This window comes from Hypomesus nipponensis, chromosome 14, assembly GCF_054491055.1.
Source record: "Hypomesus nipponensis isolate SF chromosome 14, ASM5449105v1, whole genome shotgun sequence".
Classification (NCBI taxonomy): Eukaryota; Metazoa; Chordata; class Actinopteri; order Osmeriformes; family Osmeridae; genus Hypomesus; species Hypomesus nipponensis.
This window is the reverse complement of record NC_140374.1, coordinates 10,821,139-10,847,862: the sequence shown is the minus strand read 5'-3', so window position 1 is coordinate 10,847,862 and position 26,724 is coordinate 10,821,139. Positions and strand designations below refer to the sequence as shown.

Genomic DNA, 26,724 nt, shown 5'->3' with positions numbered 1-26,724 from the left:
CAAAATCACACATTAACATCATGCATAACTTCAACTCATCCATGGCTATGCCATCAAACCTTATAGCCTTACGTAATGTAGCTCACATGCTTTACTACTGTACTGATGTAAAAAAAAAAAAAAAAAAAACATCATACTAACCCAACCCAGATGTATATTTTTCATCAAAAATGTCCTCTTGCTGATGAAGATATAAAGAGATAAAAGAAGAAAAAAGATTTGGCTTAACAAAATGGTTTCATCTGTCTAATAATGCCAGGAATCTCTGTTTGTGTGACCGCGTTAGTTTCCTACGATTATCTCAGGGCTGCCAACTTTTCAAAAAACCTTGGAGTGAGATTTGGTGGGGCCAACCAAAATGTTGCTGCGTACAAAGCAACGCAAATTCGCTTTTACAGTCGATATGGCCAGGTTAGTGCTAACTGCAGGCATAACATTGAATCTCTGCTTTCAAATAAGTTTCTTTATGGATGAAATGCTGGCTAGCTAACAGAGCAACAGTATAAAGTGAATATACTTCAAGTATAGATCAGTACATTATGTTACATATATTTATGTGTTTGCTGATGTCAAAACTGTCTGCACATTGCAAATGTGCACAAACTCTTTAACACCAAATCAACTACACATCACCAGCTGCATCACGGACATGGGCACTATTCCTACCAATTTAGACTCATTAGTCTGCAAAATTGTAGGCTTACAAGCAACCGCTGTACGGTGAATTAGGCCAACAATAATGACAATTGCCTTAACCATTGTGCATGTAATGACTTATATTACGAACTAAATGTTTAAATGTTTGTGGTGGCAAGACAATTTAACAAAGAACCAATATAATACATTTTGATCAACATCAATATAAGAAATTGATCATGTAGGAAACAGCAGACAAATGAAGGCCACATAATCATTTGCATGAATGTAGGCTACCACAGCATTGACAATGTAACTGGAATAGATGATGTGGAGGTTGAACAAGTACTTCAGAGATGACAGAGCATTTCATTTGTGATCTGAAAAATATAAGTATAACCACTGAGAAGAACTGTCATCACCAGCTGTATCATGGGCACTGCTCTATCTATAATTACTGAAATATGTGTATGTTACTGACATCACCGCAGGCACTGTGCCCTATCTATAATTCCAGGAATGCTTGTGTGTGTGTGTGTGTGCCACCAATTTGATCACGGCCACTGTGCACGAGTTATCGCATGATTCCAGGAGAAACTTTGAATAAAGGACTTTGGGCACTCCAGTTCCGCTGGTGGCGGTAACTCCTCTTCATGGCTGGGTCCTTCCATGTATCATGTAAGTCCACTGTAGGACAGTGTTTTATTTTTTAATTCCACTGTCCAGAGGGTGGCGGTAAAGCACCAGTAAGATGGATGCTAACCACCGTAGAAGAACAGGAAGAAGAAGAAGCAGTAGAAGGAAAGGAAGAACAGGATCAGCTGTACTGGCTTTGCAACCGTGGCAAACCGTGTTGGAACAATAAACAGCAAAAATGACAAGTACGTGACAGCTACAATACGATGGGGAGTCGTAACAGTTTGTGCAATCATAATGATCGATTCCCATCTTTTTCTTTCGACTAATATTAACTAAATAAGAATGTCAACAAAGGCTCAGGCTAATAGCTGGAGGGGTAGCTGCACCTATCCAACGTTAGCTTAGCAAGATAGTGCTAACTAGCTAACATAGCACACAATTCCAATGCATTGAATCTGGTTTGATAACTTTACTAAACAGCACCTTTAGGTCGCTAGATCATTTAGCAGTGACATGAAACAACTTTTGGAACAATCTGAAGATCTAAGGATTTAGCTAGCTAACGAACTAATTTCGTTAAGCCCACGGAATGCCTGTTCAGAAAAATATAAAAACAGCCTTATTTTACAGCTTAAACAGTGTTACCTTCATAGGTAAAGGCAATTTTTAATATACAATATTGTGTTGAACGTGAATTATTTGATAATTAGCGTTTTATCTGATAATAGTAATTAAAAAAAAATACCGGGACACAGAGAGGATCCAAAATGAATGCCACGTACTGCAACCTTTTTCATTTACTTCTTTGACCAGCATCACTGTGCAGGAGCATCCACTAGACAAGTTACTTGGACGATGATTCAGAAACTCATCGTTCACACCGGGTTCTCCTACTTGTGTGTTTTAGCTATATAGAATACTTTTTTTAACGCGGACATTAAATTTGCACAGTCGCTTATTGTACAGGTACAGTCGTGGCCAAAATAATTGGCAGTGACACATTGTGTTTTTCAAAGTTTGCTGTTTCCTTATCTGTGGATTATTTTTTCACTGGTTTCTATCGAATACTGGAAAACAATAAACACATTTCTTATTAGGTTTTAAAAGGCGAAAACGTTCAATATCATTATGCAAATAGTCACCTCTCACAGCAAAACAACCTTACTAAAACTAGTTCACACTTTCCCATGTGTTATGATATGACTGATAAATTGAATTTTGGGGGAGCCAGCTTTTATTTAAAGTCCATCTTATCACTGCACAATAATTGAATAACAATGTTAATCAACATCACAACAACTGAAGCAGCAAACTTTGCAAACACAAAATGTATGTCACTGCCAATACTTTTGGCCACAACTGTACAGCACAAGCTAACACGCTCAAAGTGAACTGTTGGCATTTAGATCTAGAGAGAACTTGTTTTCCACCAATCTGTTATTATTACCATACAGAAGTCTGTGACAATACTTTATGTAGTTAAATGGTGTGAACACTTGCCACAAAATTCAATCATTCTTGAATATCCTTTGAGAATAATGAAGTTAATTGAGATGATAAATACGGCCATGTCAAACTTCTGTTCTATTTCTCCTAGTTGTTCTAGTTCTGTTCTAGTTGACTTGTACAATATCAAAATCATTATTATTATGAATAAGATGTTATTCTTAAACAGTTTATCTTATGAATCTGTTTTGATATGTGCATGGTTGTTCAATGTTCCAAGTTTATAGGCCAGATATGGAAAATATGGTCAGATAGGATGTATCTTGTGGATTTTCCAAGTGTGCTATAGCTAGCACTGGGGGTGGACAATGTAGTTATGGTTTTATACTAAACAATTTCCTGGGTCTTTTACTATAGGGGGAAACCAGCGTGAGCTCGCCCGTGCAAAGAATGCAAAGAAGCAAACTGAAAAAACCAAAGGCAAGACCGAAGATGGCTTGTCTGCAGCAGCAAGAAAGCAGAGGCAAGTGCTTCAAGTTCTAGTACACAGAACTTTGCTTTTAAATAGGATCATGCCTGGATTCATATTTTGTATGAGACTGAAGTTAATTTACCATTATTCTTATTGGTTAGCCGCTACTTAACCTAGGCTTTTTTGGCTAAACTGCTACTTAATGTCTGTGTCTTTGTTTTCATTCTAGGGATGCTGAGATAATGCAGCAGAAACAGAAGAAAGCCAATGACAAGCCTGGAGATGAGAAAAGCAAATGACAGCTGGATGAGGAGCCATTCAAGACTACGCTCTTGTCCTGAGATATAACCCATTCGATCCATCATTCATCCCAAGCTCTTGTTCGTAAAACCACTTTGAAGTCCAGTTAGTGGTGGAGGTTGTACTTCACTGTTTGGAAAATCAACAGTTTAAAGAACTCAGGCTTTACTGTTAATCAGTATTTAAAGTAAATGTATGGAACAAGAATTTCTACCTGCATTGGAAACTCTTTATTTTATATTTCATGTCAAATCTTAATAAAAGCTTTTGTTTATTCCATGTTTCTACCTATAGTTTTATTTTGTATGTGCTAATGTACATGGTCATGTTTTTAAACAAGCCAAAGCATTAGTGTAAAGATTTTATTTAAAAACACATTTGCATTCAACTTTAAATAAACTTTTGTTAAAATTGTAAATTGCACAATTGAAAATTAATTCCCAAAGACTCGCAGAACAGTTAAAACTAGCATTCTACAATTACTAACTTATAGTACAAATGTTTAAAATTAAGGTTTGTTTAGCATTCATCTGAAGTAATAAGTGTTTATACTCTATTACACAAGATAAAATGTATCTCCATCCACATCTCTACACAATCCACCATCATGCTTACATCAGTTGCGGAGCATCAATGATTTTACAAACCACAACAGTTGTTTAGAGTTTTCTTTGGATTGGCCAGACTCAACTTAACTTGTGATTCGGACTGTCGTCTTAGTTTCACATTTCTCTTCACTTCTCTGAAACAACAGTATAGAGCTGTTTAAAATTGACACTTATGGTGGACAATGGAAATGTACCATGGCTCTGCCTTGCTGCCCCTACCTCGCAAGGTGAAGCACTGCTTCCACCACGTTAGTTCCCTCTTTGGCGCTAGTCTCGCAGAACAAAGCACTGTAAGTCTGTCAAACAAAAAAAGTAATGAACATGGCTAATGGGCCAAGGTATAATTGTCCTTATCCCAATGAAAGAGATGGAAGTCATACCCTGGCCAGCCTCTCCCCATGCATGGTGCTCACACAGCTGCCCTCAGGTTGCTCTGCCCGCAGGTCCACCTTGTTTCCAATCACACACATAGGGATATGCTCCTCTGTGGACTCCTTGGGAAACAACATGCTCTATAAAACATCCAGTCACATTTATGAATGCTTTTTTTTATTTTTGTAGAGAGATGACCTTCATGGCTTACATCAGAAACACAGGTCAGGTTTACCATTCATGGCCATTAGAGATGGATAAATAACAAATACTACCTGAATCTGGTCCACCCACTCTCGGACATTTAGGAAGCTGTTCTCAGATGTCACATCGTACAGCAGCAACACTCCGTGGGCTTTACGAAAGTAAGACCTGGCAATGCTACGGAACCTAAAGTACCGAACCAGAAAGTGTCAAACAGGCTGTGCATTACAAGTCCACAGCAAATACAGTTGGTTTAAAGGTGACATGACATGCTGTTTTTGGATGCTTTTATATAGGCCTTAGTTGTCCCCTAATACTGTATCTGAAGTCTTTTTCCCGAAATTCAGCCATGGTGCAGAATTATAGGCACTACGAGTAGTCCCACAATCAGCTTTCCTCAGAACGCGCTGTTTCTGTGTCTGTAGCTTTAAATGCTAATGAGGAGGAGAGGGGCGGCAACATGCGCTATTGTTTACAGGATGTATCGCAATGACTCGTTGCCCTCGTTGCTGTAAAATGCCTCGAATTTAGCCATTCTCATCTGATCACTCTGGTTTGCAGAGGTGCACACTCAGTCATTTCAATGTGGAGAAAGGCGGATATCGCGAGCCATAACACCAACAGCAGAACGGTTATCCAAATAACAAAGAAGTGTACAACACTCGCGTTACAGCGTTTGTATTCACACACACACTTGATGCCATTTATCTTTACGTTAGCAACAGTAACTCAGCTGTTAGCTGCAGAGCTAATGTTACAGCCACATTCTAAGGGTAGCAAGCTAGGTAACCATATACAGTAAAGAAACCAAATGATATAGTGTTAGTTAACTTACTTGTCCAAGGTTTGTAGCTTGACCAAGGAGATTTAGTGATGATCTAGAATTTAATTTCACCAAGGCCAGCTTTGAGTTGGCTCAAGTTGAGGAAATGTTTGGAGCAGACATACAACACTTTGGGAAGTTGTGTCGGCGCATTTCCAGCGAAAATACAATTAAGATACGGGTTGTGCAGAGGCTCGGATGAAGGAACAGAAAAAAAAGATGTGTGCTTGCATTTGTATATCCAAGCACTGAGCAACTGTTATGCTTCGTTTGTTTGCTCGCCATGATGTCTCTCTCCAGGAAAAACCGATATCGCACTCGCCCTTGCACGGTGGTAGCTCAATTTCTCATGGGCGGGCTAGATGATCTGGTCGGGCAAAGCAGAGAGAGGGAGGTAACCTTCCCCCTATCTACGTCACTAGGGGGAGATTTTCAAACAGCGCAATTGAGCCTTCATTTGGTCAAAGGCGGAGAAGAACACGCAGGGCTTGGTTTACACTTATCGAAAATTCTAGCCACTGGGGGACCAAAGGCAGGCTAGGGGAACTCATTAATGTTAAATAACCTCATAAAATGACGTTTTCATGTCATCACACCTTTAAAAAACAATTGAAAATTGTATGCATACCTCTCCTGTCCAGCAGTGTCCCATATCTGAAGGTTAGTCTTTTCTCCATCCACCAACATCTTCTTTATTTGGAAATCAACTCCTGGGAGCCAGGTTATGGGAAGGTTAAGAAAAGACTAAGCAGTATTGTTTTTCTTGCAATTGCAGTTGTGATGAGCTAATTGTATGACTTTACCCAAAGTTGTCTGCATGTCTCCCCTGAACTCATTAAGACTCAACCTCATCAGGAAGCTTGACTTCCCTGATCCTGCATCTCCCGCTAACACCAGGCGGTACATTGGCGCCGGGCCATCAGTGTCAACACAGTCGAGTGAATCTGTTTGCTTTTTAACAAGGATACATGTTAGTTTGGAGAATGGGCCATTTCTATGTAGGGTGTATTCATGCATTATCACTGAGAATAGACCAAACCACAATGAACCTTGATGGGGAAGGCAGACAAGCGTCTTCTGATAGAAGAAGCTAAGGAGCTGGTTCTGCTGGGGACCACTGACAATGTAGCCTCTGATTTCACTTCCGACATCTAGGGTGGTCAAGATAGTTCAATTATCATCCAAATCGGTATGATGTTCAAGTGCCAGTACTGTCCTGTGTGGTATACTCAAAACATACCTCAATTTCTGATGGAACGTAGGAGTAACTGTGGTGCACCGTTTCTGAAGAAACCCTGCTGTCATCACTGTCATAATCACTGACTGAGCTTTCAGCAATGTCCATGGGCATAGCAATGCCACTGTCTAGGTATTTATCAGCCCAACTGGCCACATGGGAGTACTCTAATTTACTCCCAGCTGGAAAATCTTGCTCTGAGCTGCACCAAAACATAAAATAAAGAAATGTGATCTGTGCAAAAACATTTGTCATTCGCAAATATATATGATGTACTGGTGGAAATGTAGTCAGTGTACCTGCTTTGGTTAAATGTGCTCTGTCGAAGGGGCTTCATTCGCCGGGCTGGGATTTCATTCTTGGGTGACAACTGTTTGGAAGAAATGTAGACTCTGCATCAAATAGGAGATTGAGTTATCCAGACTTAAAATGAAAACCGCTGACTTACCCTTCTTTTAGGTGACACCACATCCTTGGTTAAGGCAGAGCGTAACCCATCATTGCTGTCATAGAGCTTCTTGTTCATGTCCCTGATAAAAGTCAGTCAGTCAGACATATACTCTGCCCATATTTCAGCACATCACCTCTATGATAAAGATCTGTGCTCAGAACCTAACAATGAACATGAATGAGGTGTGTGCATGCATGACCGACCTGTGTGATATGTTCTCAACTGAAATAGAACAAAACCATTCCTAACATACAATCGCGGTCTGACAGACTTACTGGAGGATTTCAACATGGCTTGCATAAGACTGGTATTCTATGACCATCTTCTTCAATTCATCACTTTCTCTGTAAAAAATACACTGAGCTTTTATGGCCTGTAATACAGTTAATTAATTTGGTAAGCACAGTGGATATAAAAATGAAGTTTGTTCACTCACCTTTCATGTTGAAGTTTTTGGTCTGCGTACATGTTCTTCATTTTGTCCATCTCTACCTGCAATATGGAGATATTGGTCTGCGCTTTCAGCAGAGCGCCCCGCAACTGCTCGTTCTCCTGAGAAGACACAGAGATGATGGAGAATACACTTCTGTACTGGCCTAGGCCACAACAACTTGACTTAATCCCAACATACCTGTGTTAATTCAGCTATTTGGTCATGTAATCTGTCAACAGACTCTCTTGAAATGAGGAGTTCAGATTCTTCCTGGCACTAGAACAAACATATAAATGATACAAATGCAGTACATTTGGATTTCAGAAGCTTCACTGCGAGTTCCCAGGGAAACAGACAGGCTACCGTACCTTCAGCAAGCGGTCCACAGCTGCATGCAGGTCTGCCACCTGATCGTCATGTTTCCTCTGGAGGGTTGCCATGACTTTCTCTGTTTTCTTGCGCTCCTACAACAGCCATGAAATCCAAGGAGGGAGAGAAAGAGAGGACAGATCACAGGCCTGCACCTCAGAGAGGATTTTACTCTGCTTCACAGAAGGGCCATTGTGAGGTGGAACTGGCCATTTCTTTTGCTTCAAATTTTCAGGTAAACCTTTGCATGCGCAAGAAGCAGGAAGGATCTTTGGGGGGTGGAAACTTGTCTGCTTCTGTTTTGAAATGTGTAGTAACATTTCTCATCCTTGGTGCATCTTTATTTACGAGGAACTTCCTTGACAATACAATTCATCAATCTGAACCTATTTGTTTCTCAGTTGTTTTCAAATGTTGCTAACTCAAGTGTGGACAACTCATTATACTGACATGGTATAAACTGTTTTATCTATGCCACTTACCTCGTCTCTCACCCTCTCCTCTACTCGGGAAAGTTGTTGATGCATGTCATCTTCCAGCTCTGCTAGCTGACTACTATTCATCTCCTCCGTTCTGTCACAAGGCAGAGCAATAAGCTTCTTTAATATCCCACTGGAAGCTGGTGTAAATACATGACTGTAATCCTAGTTCATGGCTGATGATGAATATGGAAACAGAGACACAACCATCTTTTTTGGTCATAAAAGTGGCATCCACACCAAAGACTTTGATAGATCAGCTCCTTTCACGCCCACTTCTAGAGTAGCCATTGTCTAAGGAGTTTCAGCGGCCCTACCCTGAGCAGGACTTCTCATACTACAGATCAGTCTTGAAGTGAATGCCAATATATACTGGCCAGCCCCTCAGAGGCTCACACCATAGCAACATGTTAATACTGGATATTTGGGACTTAATAATAATAATAATGGACATTAAAATAAGATTGATGAGCAAACTAACATTTATTGTAGATAAATACATCTGTAAGGTACAGGTAACTGAAAGGAGAGAATGAGAAGAACTGGCTGAGCAACTTGTTTTGGTCTTCCTACTTCCTTCACGAAGAAATTACATAACTCATCAAAGGCAGAGCTGAAGCCTGTAGCCTCGTTGACTAAACTCAGTTTAACTTCACAGGAAGGATTACCTTAGAGGCAGTAAATTCTAAAGAACCTTTAGTGATGATGCCTGCCAAATACTCCAGTATGGATGTGTAAAATTTGCTTTGATGGTTTAGGGAACACCCTCATTCATCTATAATTTGTCTTCATCCTACACCGGTTAGTCGAAACACCAATGCATTTGGTCCTACCGCTTCAAAGTACTCTCCAGCTTCTGGTTCTGTAGCGTGTGCTCCATGCTCTCAGTTACAAAAACCTGGATGACATCTTCATACTGTTGTAACAACTGGAATTGTGAGGAGTAATGAAGGACGTGATACAAGTCGGCCAGATTTTCTTTAAGCCTGTAAGAGCATACACATTTGCATCAAATGAGGCGATCCACAGATATTACAAAGCACACTGAACATTTCCACATCAAACTTGCCTTTCTGAAAGGGCAGCTCCTGCGCCATCAATACTGCTCTGAAATTCGTTCCATGGACCTGATCGACCTTGCACAAACTCCCCGAAAGACGCCAAATCTAATGTTTCTGAAACTTCTTGAAACCTTGATGAGAAGTTGTCGTAATTGATACATCCGTTGCCGTCCGCGCCGAATTTGGTGAACAAGGACTTGATTTCATCGTCAGGTACATTAAGCTCTCGGCAGACAACTGTGAAGTCTTCATACTCGATCATACCCGATTTATTAACATCACACGCCGAATAAAGTCTCACTAGACTGGTTCTGTCCATTACGAAACTAAATTTACAATATGCAAATGATCAAACCACGTGCGTATAATGATACCGTTTGATAAAGTAGGGACGACTACCGCAGTTTTACAAACCTTTTCCCCTCCACCTTAATAGGAGTTAACAGTCCAGCGAGACAATTTCCGTGAGCTTAGGTACGCTAAAGGAGTAGAGGTGTAAACTTTCTCACACTAATTAAAGAATTATCGCAAGTAATCTGAACTGGGCTACTGATTGGTCCAACAGGTGCATACCAAAGGCGACGTTTGTAGATTAGACTGCATCCTCCTTAGCTGGAGAGATTAAGCCATGAATGTAGAGAGGACTTCCATATTCGGAATGATATTAAAGTGTTGTATTATTTTCCTTCAAGGTGTGGACTGTGTTCTTTATCAGGGATACCTACCTGCCCTCCTTTGTTGCACTGTGTGCAAAGTAGGCTACGGCTAAAACTCCACCCAGGGAGGTTGTACCCTGAAGTTCTTTACTACCAGAGTAGACTGGTACAGTACAACAGTAGCCTATAGTAAATGCATTGTAATGGCCACTTCACTTATACAATTGTTGCTACCATGTCAAACTGCCATATACATGTTATGGACGTAGAACTGTATAAAACATAGGGCCTACATTCGTTTTCTTTACTTGCTGGTGGCTGAGTCAGTGTAAGTGTAAGCAAACACTGACTCCACCTACATTAAATGTGACTGATGTGTTGACAAAAGACACAGTCAATCCCTATTAACTCACCGAGGAAACTTGGGAGCAGTACACACATTTGAACCATGGGATCATGTTTTTGATATTCACTAAGTGAAATAAACTCAGTTTAACTCAGAAAAACACAGCAACAACACATTTCCATTATAAAGAAGGTAAACAATTAAGGAGAGAAAAGTTAGAAGTGTCTGTGTAATACATAGTGTATTTTAATGATATCTGTTGATCAAGGCAGACCATATTAAGATTGATTATGGCCTGAGATAAATGTCAGTTTAGATTCAGATGAATGACACTATAGCCACACAGTGGGTGTATACAAACACAATCTAGCAGATGTATCTAATTAATCGCTCAACATAAGAACGGTCGATCGGTCACAAGAAAGAATGTTCTTGCTTTCTACATGGTAGTTATTGGAAGGCCAGGATTTATTAATCAAAAATGTATTTATCTTTATTTGAAAAATTAAAATAAAGTGCTTTTATGTACAATACAATACAAACAACAGAAACAGTAGTGATGTATAATACAAAAAATATAATTCACAACAGTTTATGTACATTGGCAGCTCAATTTACAAAACACCTTTAATTTACAAACTTACAACACAACATGTGTCTGAGACACTGTCACAAATAGAAGGCTTGAATGAGAGTGGTTTCTTAACAGAAACAAAGACATAACATATTACAATGTGGCATTAACTGCAGTCTCATGAATGTATGCATGAATTGTACTTTAATTTTAAGCTGTGATGGAATATAATGGCTGTGACACTATCTTCATGTGTGTACTGTAGTGTTGCATGAGAATCTCTCTCTATATATATAATTCCTGCATTCGGCAAATGTGGCATTGTCCAGATAATAACCACTTAACTTAAGCTGCCTTTTATTTTCTTTATGTTTGAGCGAGTACGCAAGTAAAAAGTCTTTGAGATTCCATTAGGGAATAGAAACACTCTTATAGACCTTCACAGTTCCCTCATCATCTATAGTGGTTCCGACAGTTGTATGATTCACTGTCAAAACAAGAAAATGATGTTTGACTGAGAACAAAGCTGTTTTAAGATATCGATTATTTTTTGATACTGGCCACAATCTAAAAGCATTCACTCAATGTTTTTGTATTGTATACAGTCTTTCCTGCCATACCTACCGCAGGTGACTCAACCACTACCTGGTTTCCAAGGTGATATGGGTTTACCAAACCCGCTCTAGAATTGTTAACAACCATGTGCACCAAACTAAGGCTTTCCAACATTCTGTGCAAAAACAATGCATTCAGAGATAAGGTGTTTTCAGGTTTGCACATCAACCACAATCTTACACAGATCTTATACCCCTTAGATACATTACAAAATGTACATTTATACAGTATAGTTCAGTACACTCAGCCCTCGGTCCTTCATCAATACGATTTTTTGTCAAGAGTTAAACTATGATTCCCTATTTTTTTTAAGTAAAATGAGACTGTGTTACTTGAAGTTTCAGAATACTTTTACGTTTACATTACGCTACGACTGGAGAGTATTTATTGTCATAATGTACTGTAGTTTGGTGCACTGCAATTCTGTATAGATGTAGAGATTTCTATAACTTCCTAATTGTGATCTGCTAAAATGCTTTCATCGAATTTAACATTTATATAATTAATATCTTCGGGACCATATTGACCAAAACAAATTACAGTCATTATTGTAATGAAAAAAAAGCTAATGGGTATGGCAACTTTCATATTTCATAACACATTGAGATTAGCAAACTAGTAGTGCCTGGTGGTCAGCTACTATAAGACACAAAACAGCTCCATTTGGCATGAAAACATTGTAATTATATCATTTTTTTTTCACAATCAACAATGAAAAGCTCTTACTCACACTGGTGGTTTTGTTACCCCACACACACCCAGACTTTCTCTGGTTCACTACATCTGATAGGGCCAAGGCAGTTTTATCTACACCTTTATTGGGTGTGTGTTTGCAATGACCACCTTCATAGATGTGCCTGACTGACATGCTCTAGGATCCAGACCTGTGTTGTACTGCATTAACAGACTGGACTCTACTAAAACAGATAATGCCTTAAAATTACTTTCATACCTAACTGTACTTTAACTGCAACCAATTAGTAACAAAACCTGTGCTTGACACCTGTGTGCTTGCAAAGTTCTTATGTCATAAATGTTCACCCAACTTCACATTACGTTCTTTGCATAGTTAGCCTGCTGCAAGCTGAACAGTATAATACCTGGAATGAGGGCAACCCTTAATACAAGGGTACTTTTAAACCCTTTGAGTGTCCAACTTACACAACTTGTTAATTTAAGAAATACAATCCTTAAACACCTGCATTCATCTGCATTTCCTAGTAGATAATGCATGTTTTTCATCAATCCACCATTATAACAGGTGGAAGTGATTAAGCTTTTTTTTACCTCTTCTAATCCTATAAGCTCCAACAAGAGCAAAGGGTCTTCTACATCAGGAGTCCTGTGAGCTTTGTGCTCTTGTTGCTCAAGTCAGTCCAGATGGACACCGGTTCCTCTTTTCTCTGAATTTCTAAAACAGCCAGCCCTTCTTATTCTCCAATGATTCCTTTAATCTACCCAAGTTATATACTACCACGGTTGACCAGCTGTGTGAATGTAAGTATATACTACTATACTAGTACGCCTTTACTGGAGTGTTTTTTTTTTTGTTCACCCCCCCTTTTTTACTCTCATTCTTTTAGGTGGAGGACAGCTTGATCTGCTGCTTCAGGTGGGAAAACATCTGGTTAGCGACACATCTACAGAACATCACTGCTTTTCCAAACTATACCAGTAGATCACTTGGACGGACTGAGTGACAATGCTTAGAAATAGAATCCCAGAAACGTTTGAGAGCTAGTACATTGGGCCACTGCCAGCTCTGTGCGGGTCAAATGCCCACGGTGAGCATTACAGGACAACTTATAAAGTCTGAAAGCAATCCTGATCAGCTTCCTCTGTTGTGCTTCGTGCACAAGAGAAAGGAGTGACTAAAAGGAAGTAAGCACTGGACACAGGGACAAAAGGAAATGAGGCAGAGTGTAAAGTCAGTGTAATGAAATGTACTTTTCAGTGTTTCCTCAGTGTTTCCCCTCAGTGTTTTCCTTTTCAGTAAGTGCACTCTCCTTTTAGTTCACAGCTAGTCCCTCCACATGATGCAAGTGTTGAATCTCCCACATGTAGTTCATCAAAGCCGTCCTCACACAATGGAGTCTTTAATCTCAGAGCCCAGTCGAACTCGAGGCCTTGGGCATGTAGGCGAGATTTCAACATGGCTGTCCTTCAAGTTAAGCGGCCTCTTCTCCGACTCGGAGAAGCTCTTGCTGTTGTCCGGAGAGGAGCACTCGTGTGGGGGAGTGCTGCAGATGTAGTTGTCGTTGAGGGTCTGGTAGCCCTTGTGGTCTGAGACGGAGGCCGGCACAGTGGTCCCATTCAGGGGTAAGTTCTCTGCCGGCTTGCCCACTATCCTGGGCTTTTTCTGCTGCATATTGGGGCACTCGCCCTCCTTGAGCATCGATTTCATGCGGTCCCGGTTCCTGTAGACCACGAACAGGGAGAAGACCACCAGGGAGAAAGCCAGGAGGGCACACACCACGATGAGCTCGTTCCAGTAGGTCTTGGTGTTCATCTGGGGCGAGCGAGCTTCCCCAGGCAAGATGATGGGCTCTTCTTGGGGTACCATAGGGGTACGTGATCGGCCAATCAGGGTGGTGCTTTCCTGCCTGGCCTCGCCACTAACACAGTAATTGGCCAGCAGCTGTCTAAAGCCCTCCTCTACCGACCAGCACTCATAGATCTCCTGGCGGTCAGCATGGGCCACCACCACCAGGCCGCCCTCAGGGCTGGGGTATAGGAAGTGACCTGCACCCTCGCTGTACTCCCACTTCCTCTCAGCCAGGTTGGAGCGCAGTTTACAGGGCAGTACTTTGAAGGTGTTGGCTGGTATCAATATCACCTGACATGAAGACATACCTGTATACAACAAAGGGCAAGATTTTGTTTGGGAAAATCCTTAACGCTGAGACATCAGATCAACTGTCAATTACATTCAGCCTGGTAGCTGTGTGGATCAAGTGATCAAGCATGGCCATAGGCTGTCATTAGTCCGAAACAGCTATAAGCTGTAATAAAAGAGGCATGACCATGCAGCAGTTTGACAGCAGATGACTGTGGTAGGAAAAGAAGGAATGACTAGTAAGGTCGTCACAGGTCTTACGTGTGGGAGGAGGTTTAGCAGAGCGCGGGTTAAGGACCGACTTGTTACAGATAACTGATGTGTCTGCCTCATCTACATCCTGCTGCCAGTAGCTGAAAAAACAACACACAGTACGTCAGGGTGTGTCTATTTAGTTAAAGCAATACCAGCTGACCTAGTGGAGTGATGCTATACTGTGAGTGTACCTCTCTGGTGGAGCCTGCCTGATGTCGAGACACTGTCTCCCCATCCAGGCACAGTACGGGTCCCTGGATAGGACACACTCCCCACAGCTCTGGTAGTTGGTACAGTTGGCCACTGGGACCTCCACCAGTCCTGAATAGGAGGAGACGTAGAGAGTCCCCTGCAGATGGGAAAGAAGTGTGTGTGTGTGGGAGGGGGGTATTGGACATTTCCATTACACATCAAATGTACCCATTGCTAATGCAATATCAATACCCCACTGGAGCCCAGCTGTATGCCGTCTTTTGTAAACAAACAAAGTGTGTATACAGAGCTCCAGAGAACAGGATGCATGATGTACCACTTGCTTTTTTTTAGATCTCCCGACAGGAAGTTTCCTGTAATTAAATGATCCTGAGCTCCCCCTATAGGGACTTTCTCCATGGCTAGTGGGATCTCTAGGCTGCCAGTGCCAGCATTTAGTGAACTCATTATTGTTTACAACCTGGAAGGCTCAAGAAATCAACAGTCCTGTCTTAGAGTCTTGTAAAGCTACCTTTTCCGAATCCAGCTCCATGTGTTGCACAGGCTGGGGCTCCGAAAACAGCACCATTTCCTCAATGATGTGCATCTTGTTGTTCACGTTGATGGCTTTGTGAAGTCTCCCATCATCTGGAACAGACATGATGGAACACCATGCTCAGTAAGTGCTCACACAATCCTACTATTACCGAAACGTAGGTTGGGGCAATTGTGGTTGCGGCGTGTTTACCTGTGCCTATGAAGAGGACGTTGTAGGCCTTGTGTCTGGTCTGGACACGGTGGACTACTATCTGGGTGTAGCGCACGCTTCTTTTCAGCAGGAGAGGCTGGCTGCGGATCACGCTGTCCATCAGGAAGTGGTCCTTGACGAAGTTCAGCACCTTGTCGGGCATGTGCAGGGATGAGGGGATGCCCTGTTCTCTAGCTGCGTTTGTGATGCACTGCAAAGAAGACACTCATTTCACAAACACAGACACACACACAAACAAACATGCACCTCTGCAGCTCCCTCCCTCCCTCCCTCCCTCCCTCCCTCCCTCCCTCCCTCCCTCCCTCCCTCCCTCCCTCCCTCCCTCCCTCCCTCCCTCCCTCCCTCCCTCCCTCCCTCCCTCCCTCCCTCCCTCCCTCCCTCCCTCCCTCCCTCCCTCCCTCCCTCGTTTCCTCCTTCCAGCCAGTCTCATCAATAGACTGCGTGTTTGTGGGCCGCCGTTGATTGGGCTGCGATAAGGCTGCCAGGAAATGAAAGCAGCGGAGCTCCCTGATACAGATCAGGTCTTCTGGGAAGGGGGCTGACAGTGACTGCAGCGAGACAGATATCTGCTCAAGCACTGATGCTCGTGCAAGATTGGGGGGGGGGGGGTGGAGATGGAACGCAGGGGCTGGTTAGAACATGGCTGCTGTGCATACAGCCCCACAACCAACACGTGTGCCTTCAGACGACAGTGCAGGGGGGTGTCCAGCAGGGGGCAGCAGGTACTCACCGCTCCAGGCCGTGGCTCAGGGATGGGGTGGTTGTATGTGTACCACTGCTGTGTCTCTCTGTTGACCTCGCGGTAGCGCCCGTTGAAAGCCCTCTCCACCTGGTCCATGGTGAAGGCACACACTGCCGAGCTCCCCGAGGCTCCCTTATACCTGGAGTGACATCCCACCACATTTATACTGTACCTAAGCACTTTTTGCTGTTTTCCCCCCCTGAATCGTTTCTTTTGCCTTTAACACTAATGGCTATGACACACATACAGTTGATGTATGCACAAAGCATTCTGTATAACCAATTCCTCGACAGAACCATACTTTAAGAATAAAAACACATTGTGTAAAATGGCTGTCCGACACGATAAAAGTGTTTACATGAGGACATGAGTGCCAAAAGAGGCCGTTATAACACTGTCTGTGGGTGAGACCAAAGAGGAGTCAGGCCTCACCACTGTGAAGTGAAGACTCCATAGAAGATGGTGTTCTTCCAGTCCTCTGGGTTGGGCGTCAACACAAACATGTCCTGGATGATGTTGAAGGGGAAGCCATCGTCAGGCAGAGAGCACAGCAGCTGGGCTTTCAGGAAGGTGGTCCACTTCTTCTGCAAAACCCTTTCTCCTCCTTTGTCGCCCTGCAATAGAAGCACGACACTGTTTCAATCGTAGGCCTAACATTCTCCACTAGTAATACACTTAATGACCAGAGGAGGGCGCAGCCACATCAGTTGAAAATGTACTTCATTGGTGACTGAGTGTAGAGACTCAATCACAACTTTTTGATTAAATTTGCACTTGATATGATGCATATATAGTTCTCTTGTGACTTAACGTGAATCTGAGATAATGGTTAACATTCTATATTCAATGCTATTATTGTTACATATAGAATCACGATTGTCTTCATTCTCTCTTTCATTCCCTCAGCTTTCCTTTGGCACCATTCCCCAAGATGTATCAATTTGACTTAAGTGAGGAACATTTGTATCTCATAGTAAAAACCAGACAGAACACAATTCTTCGTGCCCCTAACATAGATAACCCCCTGAGGCAGTGGAGATCTAGGTCAAGAAAACAATGTACTGTCCACCACCACAACTGGCTCGGAGAAAAAACAGTGGGAGCACTGAAGAGGCCAAATGCTTTTGAATGCAAGAGAGAAAAGGGCACTGCTCTCACACAATGGTTCTTCACTGACACTACCACTCTGAAGCGATGCCCATGGCATTACCCTGCCCACGGTGCTGCTGTTCGCCATGTGAGATAGGCTGCACACACGGTTCAAGCAAGAAAGGGGCTCGTCCAACTTCTCACATCCAAACCTACTTAGTACGATTACATCCCTCTAACATCTTTGTGGAAATGTTGTGAGAGAAAAAAAGCTATGCATTCATCGCTGCACTTGGCATGAATAGCTGTCTATTTAGGAGTCATAAGAGAGCACATACTATTGAAAGAGAGAAAGAGAGAGAGAGAGACAGAGAGAGAGCGAGAGAGAGAGAGAGAGAGAGAGAGTGAGAGAGAGAGAGAGAGAGAGAGAGAGAGAGAGAGAGAGAGAGAGAGAGAGAGAGAGAGAGGAGAGAGAGAGAGAGAAAAACTGTTGCCAGACCCTATTATCTGTTTACATTCAACTGAGCCTAGAAGTCAGTGCAGCAATTATTCCAATTGTTTTCATCAATATAGATCTGAAAAGATTCAGAAGCCATTGAGGCCACAGTAATTTTCAAATAGGAACTGCTCAGAAAAACACGGAAACTAATCTAGATGTCTAGTCTACATAACCCAAAGCCATGTGCCTTCGTCAGAGTCCCCCCAGCATGGCTTACCCCGAGGAAACAGCATCGCTGGACGGGAAAGGGAAATGACATGTGACTAATGTTGAGTTTCAGATGCAATTACTTGCTGCTGTAACCCAGCCGGATAATGAGCAACATGTATTCCTTGCTCCCTCTGGCTCCGTGTAGTTATTATTTGATCCCAGGGAGTGTACCTAACGTCACCCCTGAATACTGAAGCACAATAACACCCCATTCATTAACTCATAATGCTAGCATCTGTTTGAAAGGCTGGTGTACTTGATGCAAAAAAGTTCAGGCCAGGTACTGTAGTTCAAGCTAATCCTGGAGTTTGAAAAGACAGAGAGCAGAATGATCAGTGAGAACGCTGCTGTTGTGTTTTATTATTTGCAGTAAAGTTGTGTTTATCATTCTATGGCTGGCCTCAATGTAGTGGAACTCCTAGCCTCCACTAACACCTGAATAAACAACACAGAACCTCATACAACTGACACAGAGCGAAACTAAAGAGAAATGGAAAGAGAGCGATGGATGGAACTCAACTTAACAAAAGTTCAGACTGAGGTATGACAGAACTGTTTTTTTAGTTAAAGCCGCTATTCAACTTCCTTCCACTAAGCTTCTACCGGCCAAAGTATATTATTGTAATACTGTGTGTTTTTGACAACGCCTTCGCTTCCGTTTCGGATTTCACCAGGCAGCCACACAAAAAGCTTTTAAAAGGAAACTCCCAATTTAGTCAGTTATTCCTTTCCCATTTTCCAGCACCATTTGGACTGCACCTTGTACAGAGCAATGTGAGGGACACGAGATTGTGGTGTTGTATTGCAAACATGCTGTTCAAACCACCCCAGTGACTGACAGCTGAATGTCCCAGAATACAGGCCTGTATTTCAGATGAGAATAAAGTGAGTGTCTTGTGTCCTGGCCCCGCTGAAAGCAGCTAGATTGTCCAGACAAACACTTAATGACAGCAAAGCCTCTCGAACACTAAAAACGTGCATTCAGCCTGTGAAGATTGAAATATGTAGGCACACAAACCATTTCCAAGTGTCTGTCTGCTACCTGGCCAGAAAAAATTCTCACAATTCAAATGGCATTGCATGGGGCCCCTTAAAATTCAAAACATGCCTTGCGTTGCTAAGTGTAGACTGCTTAAATGAATTTAGTGAGAGTATGTGCTGAGGAAATTGAATATCAAAAAAAAATAGTGATGCAATTGAAAATGACTCGAGAGTTGGCCCCAAAGCATAGCTCTACTTCACGTCTCATCATGGTTAATATTTCCTAATTAAGTTTGATAATGGGCTCGGGTGGATTCATTACGTTTGTTAGCAATATGGGGGAGGATATGGTGCTACTGGCTGTGGGAGACTCGAAAAGGGAGACTTGAAAAGACCAGCTCCATTCTGGCGGCACAGCCAATGGAATATGTCACACCATAAAAGGATGAACCAAATACATTTGCTTAGTTATGGGATGAGTATCAGCAGAGATTGACTGCTGGATGTATGGAGCCTGGTAGGAGTGCAGACTATTAAACTGTCAACTAGTATTTCACACAGTGTCTAGATCGGACTCTATTACAGCTGTAATAAACCCCCACTGTCATGATGCCTCTATAGATACGATTAACATTCTGATTTTTGGAAATAACTGGAACAATAGTACAAAACAACAGATCGCTGTCAATGAGGACAGAGAAGCAGACATTTCAGGTTCGAGCACCTGGACCAGAATAAGGTACTTGAGGAATATCTGATGTTTAGAAGATTTGGTGCTTTCAGAGAGTGATGATTGTTGATGATTGCCAATTAGAAAGCAGCATGATGGCACAACACCGCGGTATAACAACCACAGCCACTGCTACCATTCCCCTCCGAACATACACACATACTCGCCTGCACGCAACACACAGATGGGCAGTAGCGTCTCTTGCTCAAGGGGAAAGACCCCCTTTAGAGGGGCTGTCTCCACTGAAGCGTCTCTCACCTTACACACGCGAGCGATGCGCGATACAATGGTGTTGTCAAAGAAATCAAACTCCTTTCCCGCTTCACTGAAGAAGAAGTACATTTTATCGTCGTTGCCCACTGGGTTGCCCTTGGGCAGGCTCTCCTGTATATAAGCAGAGCCCACAAAGGCTGGGTCTGAGGAGACAACAAAGAAAGCAGGGTTTAAATGTCAACCCACAACTATGGGTTCTGGTACAAACACAATTTACCATCACTAATTTGCACAGAACATATAGTAGCACTGTAAGAGGCATTAATGTATTGTCTCTTGTTGGAGAAATACTGGACACACTTAAAGACAACTATCATTTTTAACTGGAGACAGGTAGAAAATATATATAAAAATGGCATGCAGGCTCAAATCTTCAAATATGGCATGTATATGTTCAGGATGGACTGTTTTCAACATTGGCATTCGAATGTAAAGTTAATCTTATCTCCTATGTATACTAGTGTTCGGTCTGGACATTTAGCAGAGCCAAAGCCCTTACCTTGAAGCCAGTTCAAGGAGTTTTCTGTTTTCAGGGAGGTTCCATGGCCAAGGCTCTTGTAAATGATAGGTTCATTCCCCTGGAAATTACTGACCGTACCAGTGTACAGCTCACCCTCTACAATACAAAAAAAGGGGGAATGAAGAGTAAGACATATATAAACAAAACTTCAACCATCAAGATCAGCCTTTAGCTTATCCACAATAAGCCTTTTTATCTACAACTCATATGCTCTTCCCTGTACTTCTGTGAAACATAAAAGAAACAAAAACGTTCATGCCATAAAGTCAAACAATTTGCATGGTTTTGTACTCTGATGTTCGTATGTCTCGTGAGGAATTTGTCTCTGACAGTGGCTGATCCCACAGTGACCCTACCGGCCATGATGGCGGTGGACTTGTACTCTGGGTTGAAAGGGCATCGACTTCGTCCGTCCTCTGTCAAAATCTCCCCCGTCTGGCTCCGTACCAGGGAGAAGTCTGCAGTGTTCTGAAGGACACACACAAGCACGCACAGCTTTGAGGGGAAAGTAAGGCTATAATCAACACTGACACTGACCGCTGCTGGATGGCTACATCCACAGCAGTGTCATGAGTGGTGAACCATAAGTGAGGGATGGGCCTCCACTCAGGTTTTCACATCCTTTTTTGCTATTTTGTATGATGGCCTTGTTTCTGCTTTATCTTGTCCACTGTAACTGTTGTTACAGTTTCATTTGGTACTGATGACGTGGATGGCCGCCCACAATGAGGAGGGTCTGTAGGTTTCTCTCGGTGTGGGCTGAGGCTCACTTACGCAGATAAGATAGTACAGCTCCAAACTAGGAGGACAGGCCTGCTGAAATTCAGGGTCAGAAACAAGACAGCGTGTGCTCTGCCAAATGACTGTCTTTCTTGCCTCACGGTTGGGTCTCCTGAATCTAAGTGGAGCAGAGGGGACACAGCGCTTCTTACGTAGGCCTGCATTCTCTGCCTGTCGATACATTTCCTAAATGGAAATATCAATGTTATGCCGCAGAGCCTAGGGGCCACATCTGTGCATAGAGCTTTAAAGGTACAGCACGCTTCCTCTCAGATCTGTCCTTTCCTACGCATCTCAATCCAGCCTCAGGAGGAAAGTAGCGGCATCTTGACTGACAGAGGGAATCACATGGATAATTAGAGCTCTCAACAGCAGGACCTGCTGGGGCTGCACTGTACGTAGGCAACAGCTGCCAAAATCAAACACGCACTCACTATGTGCACACAGATGGGACTGAAGGCATAGGTTCCGCACACGTATAGGTGAGTGCTGTTCAGCCGCAGTAAGATCTTGACGTAGTTGAAGCAGTCAATCTGCATTAAAGACACACAGAAAGAGAAAAGCATCAATAGGATTCATAGGTTTTGGATCCTTCTACAATTTGATCATCTAGAGTTACTCAGAAATAGAGTGGATTGGCATGTCATTGGTCTGCAATCCACAGACATTTCCACGTTACTCCTCCAGGGATGAACAGCTTATAAACAGCCTAGGGATCTTTAGGCAGCTACGTGATGTGCCTGTGTGGCTGTCTTCAAGACTAAAGTGACTTAATCAAGATTACAGTCTATGAATCTCCCACACAATCAATTTAGTCATAAATTAATCATCCAGTTTAGTCACCTGATGATACTCCTCCAACTCTGTGCGTATTGAACTACAATTACCAGGTGAGTCAAGTTAGGGGGAGGAGCAAGAGTGTGTGAGAAGGACCAACGGGCATCTGAATGGAAATGTACTAGTTCCGTGGAAACTTCTCAGGGCATAGGGACGCCACTGAGTCTATTTTCGGTGTTTTGCAAAAGAAAAGAAAAACCCTGGAAGCCCGGTCATGGAAGTGTAAACACTGCATGTTGAGTTCCTCAGCACAAGTGTGCTTCAGTACTCACTTGTAGTTTTTTGCCTTTGAAACCGCACTCATCTCTCTTGCTCTGTGGCGTGCTCCATGTCAGCTGTAGGAGAGCGAAGATATCATACGCATTCAAATTATACTTTTTATTTCTCCAGTTAAAAAACTTTCCAGTTCCTGAAATCAAACTGGGATTGAAACATTGCCAGACAAACGTTAGTGCAGACTCACATTCCTTTGGAGCTCGGCTCTGCCGATATCAGTGAGGTTGAGAGCAAAGAGGACCTCTCTAGCTCCAACATAGAGCATGTTATCTTCCTTGCTGAGGAGGATAGAGGTGTAATTGAAGACGCCATCTGCAGTGAATCTTTTGGCTGACCTCTCCTTTGCATCTGCAAAGGAAGGAGACAAAAATGGAGGTGGAGAGAGAGAAAGAGAGAGAAATACATTGAGAGGAGAAGAGCTACGTGTCATAGAAATTTCCAGCAAAAAATGTTGGACAAAGTTCTGATCCGAATGGCAAAGAACCATAAGAAATTCAGCCCAGAACTCTGAATACATTAGTTTGCGTGTGTGTGTCTGTGTGTAAGATTGTCAAGCGTGCCTGTGCAAGCACGTTCCAGTGTGCGTGTGTCTGTGTGTGGTCACAAAACATGATATGCAGCATGAAGACAGATGTTCTTTCTTAATCAGAGACACCGGCGTACCATGTCATTACTCGCACAGTGCCTGCAAGCTGTTTGTCTGTTGCCATGGCAATGACACGCTGTCTGGCTTGGCTGTGCCGTTGTGCCCGAGGTGACTGCATGGCCACTGGACGAGCTAGAGTGTGACACACGCAGTGGGCTCGCGCTCCACAGCTGATACTGTTGAATCGCTCAGATCTTGCCTCAGGAATTCCAGACGAAGGCAGCAGCTGGTGGAGTAACTGTGTGTTCAGTCAACTGTGTGTGTGTGTGTGTGCGTGTGTGTGTGTGTGTGCGTACATGGTACTAGAAACAATACCCCCCCCGTGCAGTCACACTCTCTCATCACCTCTGACGGCTGCAGACAGAGAGAGAAAAAGAGAAAAACTGAGATAAAGAGACAAACTGAGAGAGAGAAGCCAGCAAAGAGATAGGAAGAGAGAGAGAAAGAGAGAGAGAGAGAAGACAGGATGAAAGAGAGAGAAAGCATCCACTTTCTCATGCCACACTAAGACCCCTTCGAAACCCCTCGCTCTAGCCTGCAGCCCGGTGACAAATCATGGAGTCTCTTTGCAAGCCTTCCACAGTGGCGTCAAAGCCCTAACTTCGGCACACAGTTGCAGCCATGCTCAATGTCATGTTAGCTGGCCTGGGCTTGACAGCATTCCAGCCCAAGCTAAATATTGTAGCTAAAAGGACATGCTGCCCTGAAAACTTCATGCACATAAGCCTAATCCTGACGTTCTAAGGAAATGCAGGCCTGCCATGTGTCAATTAAGTATGAGCCAAACCACTACAGAGGACAATTCCCAATTTCTGAGTGAGTGAAAGCCACTGGAACTGAGCAGGTGGCTGTGTGGTTCTCCTGCTAACCTGACATTACCCCGTCCCAGAGGGCAGAGGGTTGGCAGAAACAACTTCCCTTAGGTAAACACAATAAAAGCAGTGCATCACCACAGCAACAGGGGGCCTTGTTACCACGAAATCCATCTAAGAACCACAAGAGGACCTCCCCTCCCCCTCCACACCCCTCCACACCCCTCCTTGTTCCCTCTTAGAGCTTTGGGCACATTTAACGGTGATTTACACAGGCAAAGACAAAGGCTAGCGCTTGAACCAAAACAAGGGCTTAGAAGGATTGGCACAGAGCAGGAAATCTACACGAAGAGTCTCTGGAGTGCTAACTTTCTCCACTGTCATGCTCAGACATCAGGGCTTGGGGAACACACCATGAGGCAGTTCATTGTGTATCATTTAAGAGATGCGTGTGGGTTTTAAATAGTGAATGGCTTTCCATTTATAATTTCAAGTAAACAATAATCACTCCCATCTATACATTGTGTCTGGCTGCGAGGACTGTGCTGTAAGAGTACATTACAGTACGACCTCTGAACACAGGTCTCTGACAAAATCCTGTTGTCTACAATCCACAAGAAGGTAGGCTTAAAACACACTTTCAATGGTTATTGGTCCTTGAGAAATCCTGTATCACTGTTCAAGAGTTCAATTGAATAGATATGAAACGCAAAAAGGAGAAAACTACTGTAAGATAAGCCAGTATCACTGATTTGATTGATCAAATATGCTTCTGGAAATCTGTATTATATGAGGATTTTGTAGAAGAGCCGTAAAAGTACATTTAAATTATTTATGGAAAAGACTAGCACGCAAAAAAAAAAAAGAATTGACATTGAAGGGGAATTTTTGTTTAATCATCAAGACGGTTCAACCTTTTTGTCCCTTTTTCCGGTCATCTGGTAAAGAGTGACTGTACTACTGCACTATGGGACAGCAGTGAAACCCAACTAACCACAATGAACTCTACAAATGGATATGATTTAGCAATAAAAGACGAGCTCTGGGATTGCAAACCTCCACACTGGAATGAACGTTCTGTAGGTCAGAGACTCATGTCAGCGTTTCCGGGGCTGTGTGTCTGAGATCTGAACTTGCCCTATGCTCCTTTCCACACCGACCACAGCCTGGATTGTCATCTGGGCATCTGAGGTTGACTGCCTGGGGGCCTTTCCATGACGGCGCAACCCAATAATGGGAAGAGTCTGGTCTGGTAAAAGTGGAAGTACTCAGGAGAGAGGGTGAGAGAGAGAGATAAATAGAAAGAGAGTGCGAGAACGCAAGAGGAAAAAGAAAATAGAGCTGCAAATGTCTACGGGAGCTAGAGGGAGAGAGGGGAAGGGTGTTAGCAAGGGCAGGAAAGTGGGCACTGTGTAACAAGTTGAGAGCATCAACCTATCATAACTAGTTTGCCCTCGCTTTGTTGAGCCCCCTCCCCCTCCAGCTGGCCCCTACAGGCTTGAGCATTAAGTGTCCTGCCACAGCGCTCCACAAAGGACGACTTATCAAAGGGGACGTCACATTATTGAGGCCCACAATGTCAAATACCAACAGGGGAAATCAAGCTAATAGATGCCACCGAATTGAACGCTAGCACACAGGAAGACCCATCTAAGAACCGAGTCTAAACAAGTCTTTGTTTATCGTGCCGTCGTCTGACGATCTCCGTACGCGCGTTGAGGAAACAGCCAAGGAGAGCAGCTTGGATACGACAGTCCAACTGCTTTAGCTGCAGTCAAAGCAGGGTTTGTTTTCAAACATTCATTCGGAGGGACATCCTGAACTGTATCACAGCTCCCAGACTATGTTCCTCAGACAGGCTGAGGATCACATTCATCACAGTCCCTCTTTAACCTGCTGGCTGCTGCTGAAAAAGAGAGGCGCCGCCTAACACTCCTGCCAATCACACCTGCCAATCACACCTCTCCTTTCCTGTCTGTGGGTGCCAGCAGTTCTCCTCTCACCGTATCGCCATTCCCAGGCCCCTGATCTCAGGCCGGGGGTAACTGAGAGAAGCTTTGTGTGGCTCACAGCACTTCCTGTGTGATCCCATTCCGCCGACACACAGGGGATTCTGGAGAACACACAATAAGAAGCAGTGAGGGGATGGCCTGGTCCTGGCAGCTGTAAGCAATGCTAGATCATTACCGTCATTATGCAATTAAATGCAATTTTTGTAAAATGACACTGCTAAATGGATTGTTGTATCCACCCTGCTTGGCTCGGTAATCTATTTAGGAGGAAATTAATTACTCTGTGGGCTTTTAGGGAACCCTCTTCAGTCTGTCGCAGTGGATTTCCCAACAGATCTGAGTCCAAAAAGGCACAAAGTTAATTACAGTCGTGGAACATCCTCTTTAAAGGCAGACATGAAGTAATCTGTCCTTCAGTGTTGGAGATGAAAGTGTTTCATTTTGGACTGTCGGACATTCAACAAAGGCAGGCTGATTCAATCATCAACATCCTTGATGGTGGTCTGTATCAGTGTTCACAGCTGTGTGTTTGGGGGTTGGAAAT

The 26,724-nt window shown here is 43.1% G+C and overlaps 3 protein-coding genes across 3 annotated transcripts in view; 1 reads left to right on the top strand and 2 right to left on the bottom strand.

Moving 5' to 3' along the window:
- Positions 1-1,372: 1,372 nt before the first annotated feature.
- serf2a (small EDRK-rich factor 2a) lies at positions 1,373-3,772 on the top strand. Its single transcript, XM_084671978.1, has 3 exons — positions 1,373-1,517; positions 3,139-3,244; positions 3,423-3,772. The coding sequence occupies exons 1-3, from the start codon at positions 1,511-1,513 to the stop codon at positions 3,490-3,492; spliced, it is 183 nt and encodes a 60-aa protein (XP_084528104.1). The 5' UTR covers positions 1,373-1,510; the 3' UTR covers positions 3,493-3,772.
- Positions 3,773-3,881: 109 nt separating this feature from the next.
- Positions 3,882-9,984, bottom strand: rasef2 (RAS and EF-hand domain containing 2). The gene is made up of 17 exons (XM_084671979.1): positions 9,539-9,984; positions 9,303-9,455; positions 8,473-8,563; positions 7,990-8,085; positions 7,820-7,897; positions 7,625-7,740; positions 7,464-7,532; positions 7,186-7,267; positions 7,037-7,107; positions 6,741-6,939; positions 6,550-6,651; positions 6,304-6,451; positions 6,129-6,210; positions 4,749-4,863; positions 4,482-4,595; positions 4,321-4,397; positions 3,882-4,235 (listed from the first exon to the last, which is right to left on the bottom strand). Exons 1-17 carry the CDS (start codon positions 9,847-9,849, stop codon positions 4,133-4,135), a joined length of 2,007 nt encoding a protein of 668 aa, XP_084528105.1. The 5' UTR covers positions 9,850-9,984; the 3' UTR covers positions 3,882-4,132.
- A 908-nt stretch (positions 9,985-10,892) lies between these two features.
- Positions 10,893-26,724, bottom strand: part of sema4ba (sema domain, immunoglobulin domain (Ig), transmembrane domain (TM) and short cytoplasmic domain, (semaphorin) 4Ba) — a 36,988-nt gene continuing 21,156 nt past the window's right edge. Inside the window, exons 3-15 of the mRNA XM_084671977.1 lie at positions 22,898-23,058; positions 22,707-22,769; positions 22,032-22,130; positions 21,174-21,285; positions 20,797-20,913; positions 20,283-20,440; positions 16,948-17,129; positions 16,504-16,654; positions 15,753-15,963; positions 15,537-15,652; positions 15,004-15,161; positions 14,819-14,910; positions 10,893-14,574 (exon numbers count right to left, since the gene is read on the bottom strand). Of these exons, the coding sequence (XP_084528103.1) occupies positions 13,802-14,574; positions 14,819-14,910; positions 15,004-15,161; positions 15,537-15,652; positions 15,753-15,963; positions 16,504-16,654; positions 16,948-17,129; positions 20,283-20,440; positions 20,797-20,913; positions 21,174-21,285; positions 22,032-22,130; positions 22,707-22,769; positions 22,898-23,058 (2,393 nt within the window). The 3' untranslated portion in view covers positions 10,893-13,801. The remainder of the gene's footprint in view (positions 14,575-14,818; positions 14,911-15,003; positions 15,162-15,536; positions 15,653-15,752; positions 15,964-16,503; positions 16,655-16,947; positions 17,130-20,282; positions 20,441-20,796; positions 20,914-21,173; positions 21,286-22,031; positions 22,131-22,706; positions 22,770-22,897; positions 23,059-26,724) is intronic.

Excerpts from the sequence above, each read along its gene's own strand:
- serf2a (XM_084671978.1), top strand. Across the intron at positions 3,245-3,422 it reads GCAGCAGCAAGAAAGCAGAG|GGATGCTGAGATAATGCAGC; the intron begins GCAAGTGCTTCA and ends TTTTCATTCTAG.
- rasef2 (XM_084671979.1), bottom strand. The coding sequence starts at position 9,849 with ATGGACAGAACCAGTCTAGTGAGACTTTATTCGGCGTGTGATGTTAAT. Across the intron at positions 7,533-7,624 it reads CAAAAACTTCAACATGAAAG|AGAAAGTGATGAATTGAAGA; the intron begins GTGAGTGAACAA and ends TATTTTTTACAG. Across the intron at positions 4,864-6,128 it reads GACACTGCTGGACAGGAGAG|GTTCCGTAGCATTGCCAGGT; the intron begins GTATGCATACAA and ends TCGGTACTTTAG.